General features: G+C 34.6%; 1 protein-coding gene across 1 annotated transcript in view; it reads left to right on the top strand.

The window, feature by feature from the left end:
• Positions 1-4846: 4846 nt before the first annotated feature.
• Positions 4847-12005, top strand: part of LOC100777959 (callose synthase 10) — a 59603-nt gene continuing 52444 nt past the window's right edge. Inside the window, exons 1-6 of the mRNA XM_006578619.4 lie at positions 4847-5351; positions 7514-7611; positions 7903-8069; positions 8825-8948; positions 9174-9284; positions 9499-9624. Of these exons, the coding sequence (XP_006578682.1) occupies positions 5144-5351; positions 7514-7611; positions 7903-8069; positions 8825-8948; positions 9174-9284; positions 9499-9624 (834 nt within the window). The 5' untranslated portion in view covers positions 4847-5143. The remainder of the gene's footprint in view (positions 5352-7513; positions 7612-7902; positions 8070-8824; positions 8949-9173; positions 9285-9498; positions 9625-12005) is intronic.

Below are 12005 nucleotides of genomic sequence, written 5' to 3'. Positions count from 1 at the left end.
TCTATTTTTCGACTCTCTCTCTAGTTTCCGCCAACTTCAGTGTTTTAAAATCTCACTAAGCGAGAGTAAGTGAATTTTGGCTTAGCGAGCTGGGCACTCTAAGTGCTAGAAGGGACAACGACCTCGCTGGGCGGGCTTGCGGCGCATTGGGCGAGCACATCTTTGACTGATCCTCTTCTAGGATTTCCCAACATGCTAAGCGAGCTGGATGTCTCGCTTAGCGGATGCCACTCGCTAAGCGGATCTGCCACACTTAGCGAGACATCATCTACTTGAACCTTCTTTTCTTTTGGCCTGAAAACTGAAGTGGTTTCAACATTAATTCACAAAATAAGAGTATCTACTATATAAAATCACACCAAACATAAAAATATGTACAAGTCCTACAAAAAGAACCATAAATTGGAGGTAAAGTGCTAATTTCGTGCAAATATTCAATACAAAACTAAGTCGTGAATAGTGACTAACAGTACACACTATGACATTACTCAACAGAGACTGGTCCATATATTATATGGTAGAGTGTCCTCACATAATAGGATAAGCTTGGATGCTACTTATGGGAGCAACCTCATGCTAAAGCCCCTTGCTGATGCCATCAGAATCATTGAAGACATGTCTCTAATTCTTACACCAACTCAAAGGATAAAAGGATTGTAAAGAGATCTGTCAACTTGGTGGAGACAAATGAATTCCAAACTGAATTGGGAAAGCAGATGTTGGCTCTAACATTGAAGATTGAGACACGTATGAGAGCTAAAACTCAAGTCTCTGTTATTACACCTTCATTCCCAATCTGCGATAGATGTGAGATTGTGCATGGGATAGGAGAAAACATTGTTGATGATGGGTTAACTACAACCATGGATAAGATCAATTTTGTTTGGGGAAGAAACAACTTTTATAATCAATACCCCAACAATTTCAATCAGGGACAAGGCTTTAGGTAATGTTTAGGTCTCAAACCATGAAAAATCAAAGGCCTAGAAAAAAGAGAGACAACCTAGTCTTCAATAAATCATGGTTTTATATATGGTCCAAAATGACTAGAGAATGAAGCAAGTCAAATCCTAATTGACATATAATCTCTCTTGTCATAAAGACAACTTCTCTTCACAACCTGAACCAAATCCTATGAGGGAGAATGCCAAAGTTGTGATGACTAGAAGTAATAGAGTTTAAATAGACTTTGAGGAGAAAGAATACTCTCCTCCAAAAACTACAAATGAGGTTTTTGTTGAAAAAGACCAAGTACCTAAGAAGGTTGAAGCCTTTACTGATGGGAACTTATTGCTAAAGAAGGAAGGAGATAAAAAAAAGGAGATACTGACATCTCCTCGAGTAAGTCTACCATTTCCTTATAGAGTTAAGAATGACCAACGAGATGTGTAATTTAAAAAATTTCTTGAGGTTATGAGAAAAGTAGTTTATCACACGTGTGGAAGATAAATTTGCTCCATAATGCCTCTTTATCAAAATAAACATTATTGAACATGCAATGATTCCTTACGATCCATATAGACCAAATCAAAGCACACCAAGTAATACACCATCTATTAATCTATGAATATGATTTCAAACAAGAAAGATGTTGTTCAAAATGATTATCAACAGTAGTTGCATGGACATAGCAATAATTTAGCCATAAATCATGAATTACTTTACATTCCCAAAAACATGTGATTAACATATCCTTCTTACAACACACGAAAGACATAAAAGAGCTTATTTGGAGATAGTTGTATGTTCCTCTTTCTTAAATTATCTCTCTACTAGATCCTATTTTGAAATACTTTCCATAGCATAATTAGAACCTTTGATGGAACATCCAATTTCCATACTTGAACCATCTATTCATCCACCTCATCAACCCATCTTAGGTCATGTAAAACATTATATCTCGAGTTAACAGAGAAGCAACCTGGATTATGTTTTGACTATATCCACCTATCCCTTTCTTCTCTAATTGGTTTGCATCACTCCAACAAACCTCCCAAGTGTGCCACTTGTTAATGCTCCTATTTAAACCATCCCCTTCTCCATTTCAAATTCCAATGCCAATACTCATCTTCCCAAACCCCCATGTCTACAATGCAAGTATCTTGAAGTAATGAGTTATTATATGTTCTTAGAAAAAAAGATGTCAAATTTTCTTCACTAAACCAACAATTTAACCAAAACCTCGTCGTACTTCCATCCCTAATCCTTCACTCTCTCATTTTTTTCTAACCATTTATCATCATTCTCTTGACCCCCAATTTTTCTTAAATCACTCCACTAAGATGAAGCATATCTATTACACTCCCCTATAAGACCCTTCCAACCTCATACTTTAATTCAATGACAAGTTTCCATAGAGAATCTTTGTCATTGAACAAAGCCCAACACCATTTTGCAAGAAGAGACTCATTAAAAAAACCTAAATCTTTAACACCTAACTCACCCTTTCTTTTAGGCACACACACTTTCTCCCACTTTACCCAACAAATCTTCTTCTTCCCACTCTCCTTACCCCATAAAAGCTCTTTGTAGCCTCATCGATTTTCTCTCAACCCGAGGAGGGAACTTAAAGAACAAAAGAAAAAAAGAGGAAGAGAAGATAATATTGACTTGATCAGGCACACCCTCATAGCAAATGATAAAATTGTGTTTCCACGACAACAATTTCTCCACATACACTCTTTTCTTGGATTAGCACCCACAGGTAACCCTAAATACATGAAGGGGAAGAACATCAATCTATAATGTAGAATCTCTGCAAAGCACTTAAGAGTCTCTCTTCCAGCCCCAATGGCCCCAAATGAACTTTTTAAAAAATTGACTTTTAGGCTGGAAATGAGTTCAAGGCATGTTAACATACTTTTGATTACCACCACATTTTGATTTGTTGCCTTCCTAATAAAAAGGGTGTCATCCAGATATTGAAGGAGGTTTACCTCAATGTTGTCCTTACCATTTGGGAATCCATCAAAAAGTTTTTTTGCAACGACCTCTATCATCATTCCACTCAAGCTTTCTGCCACAATTGTAAAAAGGAATAGAGCTAGCATATCTCCTTGCCTTAAACCCTTTTGAGGAACAAATTCCTCTGTCATATCTCCATTTACCAGTACAAAAATATGGGTTGAAATTAAGCAATGCCTAATCCACCAACCACTTGTCCCTAAAGCCAAGTTTTTGCATTATTAACGATAGTATTTTAATTTGTAGGGTCACGATTAATCAAATATTTAACATAAGTTTATTAACAATTATTAATGGCTAATCATTATATTTTTCTTTTATCATCCAATCAAGTTAAACAAAGATTACTAAAAATAATGGAATTGCAAGCTTTAAATTACTATTTCTTAACTAGTGAATTTGATATCCAAATTAAATAGGTCAAATTTGGGTAGGTTGGAACCAAAGAATAAAAAAACCCAAACTAATTACAAAATTTGGGTTTGATTTTTGAGTTCAAGTTAGGTTTACCTAGAAAGAGAGTTTTATAGTAATCTTACCAAACATAATTAAGATTGTTTCAGGTAAAAGATATATGTTATCTGAAATAAAACCACATATAGTGGTGCAAATTAATTTTACTCAACCTAATCAATAATTTGGGGTTTAAAGAAATATGCACTAAACTATTTTAAAGTCTATTTCATTGTATACTAGAAAAATAAAATATTACATTTTACTCAATATTTGAAAACAAAAACATTTATCCGTCATCAGAACCTCAATATTAAACTTCGTAAAATCCTTCAATTTGATGAAAATTTTTGTTTTTTAAAATTTTTTTTGAATACTTTTTATATTCCAAACCCACCTTAAATTCATAATTTCTTAAATTAGAAAAATAAGATATCGATTGATTTAAGTTAAAATATAATAACAAGTTTAATTACAACAATTTTGAAAAATTATAAGATTAAATTTGAAAATACTAAAATTTTTAATCGTTAATTTATTACAGTAAAAAAGAAAAATGATATTAATTAAGCGTGTTAAATAATTATCTAAAAATATTTAATTCATTAGAACTCACTTTCTACATTAAAGAATATTTCATTCCACCTTTTTTAGTTTTTAGTTTTTCTTGTGTTCATTGGGCTACTCTTCTTCACTCTATTTTTATTTGATATAGTCTTTAGTTTCAGATCGTATAGACATCATTTCATTAAAATGGAGAAATAATTTTATCCTTTTTGATAATTTATTTGACTCAATGTATTTTAAAAAATAATTTATTTTCAATTAAATCTTCTTTTAAAGGGAAAATTATTATTTCTCTTAAATATCATTATCAAATTTATCTAATATGAAAGGATTTGAAACAAGATTTGATAGAATAGGATATTTGTATATCTAACTCATGGTTTAAATATATAAATTTATCTTGAAAAAAGAAAAAATGAAATGAATTGATCTTAAATTATTATAAGATTTTACAAATTTTAATTTTGTTAAGAAAAAGATAAATAACTGTAGGAAAGATTGAATCTTCACATTATTAAATATGATGAAAAATATATTATTAGTCAACAAACTCATACCAACTAAGACATGAGTTTAATTCTTATTGTTAATGTGAATATTTTATTAATAAATAATTTGTAAGTATTATTGTAAATGGTGTTCCTAGTGGGTAAGCCTTTAAAATCAACTTATTTAATTTTTTTTATTATAAAAAAATAAGTTACTAAATTAAATTGAATTTTGAATCCCTGATCAAGATGTTTATGAAATCCGTGGTTGTATGAAAAGAAAATAAACGTTCGTTTTTTGGACAAAAGAGACCCAAAGGGGAATATATAAAAAAAAAACCGCGTTTGGGTATATACTTGTCCAATTCAATCCTCAAAATTTCAAAACAAGAAAACGACAAGCAAGAAAGAGAGAAAGAAAAAGTAAAAAAGAGAAAAAAGGAATGGAAAAGCCAACTACGCACCTGCTACGTTGCCATTACCCTCGATCCGCGTCCATTTCTCAAGCGAAACGGAAAAAGAAAACCTTACTAGTTAAGTACTCGTTATAGAGCAAAACCTTGGCAATTCCAATTTCAAAACCCTCGTTATCGGAAACGCGCAAACACACATACACGCAGTGATCGAGTTCGAAGAAGAGAGCAGGCGGCGCGAGCAAAACCACCGCCACCATGGTTAGGGCTCGCGATAACTGGGAGAAGCTGGTTCGCGCGACGCTGAAGAGGGAGCAGCATAGGAATGCGGGCCAAGGCCACGCCAGAGTCCCCAGCGGAATCGCCGGCGCGGTTCCGCCGTCGCTAGCGCAAACCACCAACATTGATTTGATCTTGCAGGCCGCCGACGAGGTTCAATCGGAGGATCCTAACGTCGCCAGGATCTGTAAGTGTTCGATTATTGCTTAACCGGAATGGAATTGCGAGTTTCGATGCTGCGTGCGGCTAATGTTGTTAGTGTGTGAATATGAGATCTGCGTGTGCATTATAGTAGCCTTGGAGTTAGTTTGATTATGCTCTGGAAGTTAGGCTTGTTTTTTTTTTTTTTTTTTTGATTTGTTGATTTGTGAAACTGGTATAATTGAGGATTGGGGAAAGTTGTTTCTTGCAGGAATTCGAGTTTAGTGGTGGCTGAAATGAAATATATGTTGAAGATGGAGCTATGCTGAGACGAGGGTGGGAAATTGGATGTGGTATGATAGTCATGTTTAGTGCCGAAGAAACTGGCTGTTATACAGTGTGTGAGGTGACTTTAGTGGATGTGAAAATGGAAGGGGGATGTTATGAACTGAAATGATGGAAGGAGGAGATAATCTGTAAGTGTTTAGTAGGATTTGGCAGTGCTAGAAGTGGGAAAGTTGTAGTAAACAAACTGAGGTGACTGGATGTTAGTATTGTTACGGTTGAGCTTTTTTGCTTGGTTATCGGATATTCATAGTCAATTGGGAGCCTAGCTTGGCAATCACTGATCAGGCTAAGGTCATTAGAGTCATTACAAGGGGTAGGGTTTGTTAGTCTAATTTATGAATACATTGCAAGATTTTGCAATTTTTGTTACACATGCTCTTTAGAGTTTCCTTCATTTTTCCTCCTCCTTTTTTAGGTGGTGTACCTGCTTATTATGGGCTCATCTTTTCTTGTTTTAGCACTTAGTTTGTGTTCCTTGTCTTGTCTCTCACTCTTGGCTGTGTTTAGCAAGAGTAAATACCTAGACTTTGTTGCACTTGAAATCAGAGAGTGTGCCAAATTGTGTGTCTTAAAATTCCACCTAAAGCTTTAGTGTTCGCATGGCGGCTAATTAAGGATAGATTACCAACAAAGTTGAACCTTAGTAGGAGGCAAGTGGTGGTGAATGACACGACGTGCCCATTCTGCAGTAGTCATGAGGAGGATGCTGCCCACTTGTTTTTTCACTGCAGTAAGATCCTACCTCTATGGTGGGAATCACTATCTTGGATTGGAATAGCCACTGCACTTCCTCAACACCCAACGGAGCACTTTATGCAGCATGGGCATCAGGTTACTGGGACCACAAAGTCTACAAGGTGGAAATGTTGGTGGGTTGCAGTAACGTGGACCATTTGGCAACAAAGAAATAGAATAGTCTTTCAAAATCAAGGTTTCAACAGCAGCAAAGTTATGGATGATGCTCTGCTATTACTTTGGTCTTGGCTCAAGTCCAACGAGAAAGATTTTTCAGTTCACTTTAATCAATGGTCTTCCAATCTAACACTAGCTTTCTGTACTTAGCTTGGGAGTTTGGGGGCTGGACTCTTGTAGCATGGGTTAGGTAGCAGGGTGTTATGGTGCTGGCTTTGTTCCTTCTAATAATCATAGGAACCAGCTGGCCCCTAAAATTTGTAATTTCAGTACCACTGGTACTCATTATTAATATATCATATCTATGTTTGCTGAGCAAAAAAAAAACACTATGGTATATTTATGCCAGTTACATGTTAGGTACAGTCATAATTATAAGAGAAGTTACCTGGTGTTAATCACCCTGTAAGAAGACATTTTTTTTTATGTCAAGGCAATGACGATGCCTGCATTAAATAATAGCCATGGAGAGAAAGAGATGAATTGACACAGCATTAGCAGCCTGAGAAAGTATGATAGGTATTGAGGCATAAGATTTGCTTTCTTTCAGCCTAGGGACAAAATATAATTTCACTCACTTGCACTAATTAAAAAAATTTGGTTAATTGCTCCACACTATAATCCTCTGTTTAGTACTGCAGTGTTTAGGGTTTCACTCACTAATATGTGGCTTAGTTATTCTGTTACATTCTTTTTGCTCATACATTTATGCTTTCAAGTTTTAACATAACTTCCTTAATATTTTTCTCATGTATTGGGTAAAAATTTATGTATACCATATTACTATTTAAGCTTATGCCAATGTTCATGGCTTTGTCTTGTGAAATCTCAAGATATAACAATTTGTTGCATGGTAAATATTATATGTAATATGTGTCGAGCTTGAATCAATTGATAGTGCTCTTTTTGGTATATGCATCAGTATGACCTTTTACTTCTGATCTTCAGTGTGTGAGCAGGCATATAGTATGGCTCAAAATCTTGATCCCAACAGTGATGGTAGGGGAGTTCTACAGTTCAAGACTGGTTTAATGTCTATCATCAAGGTATTGGTTGTGATTGGTGAACTTTGAGTGATACATTGAACAGGAAACTTTTTGTTCATTTGATTTTTTTTTTCCTTTTTTTTTTCAAGTGACTTTAATGCAGTGTTATCAATGGCGGATGGCCAAAATTCTTCCATATAGACATGCCATTGTGCCTTATGGCGCCTTATGGCATGCCTGGTTGGCAAAAAATCTGCCACACCCTTCCTCCATGGTCGCTATTTAACAACACTGCTTTAAAGGGATTATCAGCTCACTTGTTTATGATTTTCATTTTGCCATCTTCTATAGCAAAAACTTGTTAAGAAGGATGGGGTACGGATTGATCGCAATCGTGACATTGAATACCTGTGGAAGTTTTATCAACACTACAAGCAACGTCATAGAGTGGATGACATCCAACGCGAAGAACAGAGACTGCAAGAATCTGGAACTTTTAGCTCCACCACATTGGGAGAGTATGTCCAACTCAGTGTTTTCTTAATTAAACCTACAAATATGTAGTTTATTTCTTCAGTACGATTGATGGAGGTTATTTCTTCTTTTTCGTGTGACTATAAAGCTTGATGCTTATTTTCAATTATTGCCCTAAGTTATTTTGGCCAATGGATAAAATCATCAACTTGTTTCATCAGAGTTGCTTGTATATATCAATGAGAATTCAAGGCTTGGTCTATTCATTCTGATTAAAAATTATTTTAAAGGAAAACTGAAAGCCTATGCTTGTTGGTGCTCTTTAATGAGTTTTATTGAAATGCTTTTTTGCTTTATTGGTTGCTAAAGCTGGTTAGAGGTCAACATTTACCCTTGCATATTTTTCTTTTCTTGGGTGGGTAATTAAAATGTAATAGAAGTTTTCTGTGGCTAAGAAGTCATTGTGTTGAAGGTGGTGAAAAATAATATAATATGTTACTGTGTTAGTATGCAAAATAATAAGCTATTAGTGATGTGGAACTGCTGAAACAGGCAGATAGACTGTCAATCTACTTTCCTTAAGTCATATATGCGAATAATTATACTTATCCATAATTTTTAAGGTTGTGATATTGTTATTGGATGACCACTCTATTCTAACTAAACAAACTCTTAAAATATGCAGAAAGACTTTCTCATTTACTTTTTACAATTTTGTTGATTAAAAACCTAAGTTTATTTTATCAAGATTATGTTTTGCCCTGGTATAATATTTGGGTGAATTGTGTTAATGCTCTAGGTTGAAACTTAGATCGTCAGAAATGAGAAAGATAATTGCCACTCTACGTGCTTTAGTGGAGGTCCTGGAGTCACTTAGCAAGGATGCTGATCCCGGTGGAGTTGGTGGGCTCATAATGGAGGAGGTACTCTTTTTATGTTAAGATGTTTATCATAGAGCAAATTAACTTCACTGATTATGCATTGGATGCTTATTTTTTTTAAATATTTATTTTATTATTGACCATTAATTTGGTAGTTTTTCAAATTTATAAGCAACTAGTTTTCATTTTTTTTTGGATTAGTAGTTGACAACTTACTGATTGCTATTTGCAAATAGCTCATCATATTTGTCTTTCTTGTTTTCTTAGTTGAGAAAAATAAAGAAGTCAAGTGTGACGTTATCTGGAGAGCTGACACCATACAATATTATTCCTCTGGAAGCACCATCATTAACCAATCCTATCAGAATTTTCCCTGAAGTAAGTTGAACGCTTTAGAAGACTTGTGGTATCCTGTCTCTCCCATTTCAATTGGCTTGGACTTGATCTGTTTCCTTTATTGACAATGACTAGGAGTTACTGACATTGACTCATCTATTTATGGTTGCCTGCATGATTTCCGTAATATTATCCTGGAATTCATGTACTCTTTGTAGTAGTTTCTATAACTGTGAGGTTTGTTTCTTAATATCAGGTTAAAGCAGCAATATCTGCAATTAGATATACTGACCAGTTTCCTAGACTTCCTGCTGGATTTAAAATATCTGGACAAAGGGATGCAGACATGTTTGATCTTTTGGAATTTGTGTTCGGTTTCCAGGTTTGTAATGATTGTTAGAAAATTTTAATTTTCTATGTCGTTGCTGTTTATATGGCTAATTGTGTGGTAACTAATGCATATGTTTGAAGGTTCCTGCTGGATTTGTCATCTTTTTAAATTTTTATCAGTGAATACTGGTATAAAATGGTGGTTCATATTCCCAATATTAACATTAACAATTAGTAACATACCAACATTTACTACTACTGAATAACAGGGGAATTTTGTGGCACTAAACCTATGACGTGCACCTGTTCCAATAATGCCAAATACTGCTCTCTCTAACATTCAAATTTTTTTTTTTGCTCAGCCTCTAACATTCAAATGATTGTGGAAAAAGTCTGAAGAGTGATTTTTGAGGTTTGGGGTCAGCCACTCCTTAGGCTGGCCAGTGGGCACTCGATGTTCCATTTAATGTGTGCTTGGTTTTGTTTTTTTTGGAGAAGTAATTCCTTATTTTTGTCAATTTTCTCATAAAACTTTGTAAAAAAAAATGATTATTTTCTCTAGAAAAAGCTAAAGCATGTGCCTAGTCATTTTATCTCCTCTTTCTGTTCTGTTATTTCTTTTTATTGTGTTTTGAATTCCAACAAATCTAGATTGAATAATACAAAGTCGTTTTGCATCTTTTCTTCTGGTTTTCAAGCTCTAGCTTTCATTCAGTTTCATACTACACAATACATTTTTGTGGAAGTGTTTTAGATTATATTTGAAAGACAAGTATAGTTTAGAATTTTAATTTCAATTCCAATTCTATCATAATTGTATTTGTTCAGAAATATGGATTTATGTTTGGGTTATGTAAATAATAGGGGATTAGAATTAGAATTTTAAATTCATTTCCAATTCTATTATTTAGATATAAGATCTAAAATTTCAAAACAAAATTAATTATGAATCTCATATTTAAAATTATTTAAGATACTAAGTGTGTGGTTTGCATAGTCTTTTTTGTGAAGGTGAACTTGGGAAGTGAGGTTTTGATGCTTTTTACAAGCTTTAAAAAATATTCCTGGGTGTTGTTTGATTTCAGGAGAGTAGTATTTACCATGTTTAGCTTGGATCCCATGGTGAGGGGGTGGGTATGTAACTTATGTTGCATTCCCATGGGAAGTTAGTTTCTAACCTAACTATTAAATTCCATTTTCATTCTTACTTCTTTTTATTAATTTTGGACATATTCTCAGGAATATTAAAATCTAACCAAACATATTCCTTGAAATGCCATATCCAAGAATGTAATAATACATGTTGAAACAAATGTTACCTAGTAATTAATTGGGACTGGCCACTGGGTTGGGTTTGGGGAAAAATTGGTTGAAGCCAGTTAGTTGGGTTTGGGTTTTTGGGAAAGTATGTTCAGCCTGTACCTATCCAATTCAATAATATCCAGCTTGGTTTGGGTCAGGTTATATTCAAATGTATCTGATTTCATTGAATAAGGTAAGTCACAATAGAGAAGCATTACAAATATTTATACCCAACAGTCTAACCAACTGTCTTAGTGACAGTTGTTGACAGTTGTCACAGCTAATGCTTAGCTGTCCTTATTACAAGGAAGACTGACTAACCCAACCGAATACATCAGTTGAGTAATATACTCACACAAGGTCACACAAATTTAAACTTTTTAAAATACATTAAAAAAAACTAAAAATAGAAAAATAAGGGTTTGGGTTCGGTTGGAAACGTTTGAATTTATTGACCTGAGACTCAAACTAACCTGGTTTTATTATTTTTTACTTGATGTGGCCTGATCGTGTGTGGAGGTGCGGAGCGGAACAGCACCCATCCGCTCCTGAAGAATCCATCTCGTCACACCTTGCAGTAATGGCTGTTGTAGTGGATATCCTGCAAATCACGCCCAAAAAGTGGATGTCGCAGCCGCTAGAGCTTTTTCAAGATGATCCTAAAAGAACTTTTTGTTTTGCCCTGAAAGGAGAGGTCTCACTTGTGGTTGTGGTGCTAGCCAACAAGGAAGTGTGGGTCGGGTCCTAGTTAGGGTTCTCAGGGTGTGTTTTGTTTTTTGATTTGTTGGGCATTAGAGAAGTTGTGCTGGTGCAGCGGTAAAGTTGTGCCTTGGTGACTTGTTGGTCATGGGTTCGAATCCGGAAACAGCCTCTTTGCATATGCAAGGGTAAGGCTGCGTACAATATTCCTCCCCCATACCTTCGCATAGCGAAGAGCCTCTGGGCAATGGGGTACGGTAGTTTAGAGAAGTGATGGATCGGTCCACTGTTCTCTTAATTTTACTATCTAATAAATTATAGAAGAATAATAACAAACAATATAATGGTATTAACAAAATTTAAAATTTATTTCAAGTATAAATCTATAACATAATAAACTAATTAATAATAAACAAAATAAAGCACAATATA

The sequence above is a fragment of the Glycine max genome, chromosome 4, assembly GCF_000004515.6.
Source record: "Glycine max cultivar Williams 82 chromosome 4, Glycine_max_v4.0, whole genome shotgun sequence".
NCBI lineage: Eukaryota > Viridiplantae > Streptophyta > Magnoliopsida > Fabales > Fabaceae > Glycine > Glycine max.
The sequence above is the reverse complement of the archived record's forward strand: the minus strand, read 5'-3'. Positions and strand labels throughout refer to the sequence as shown.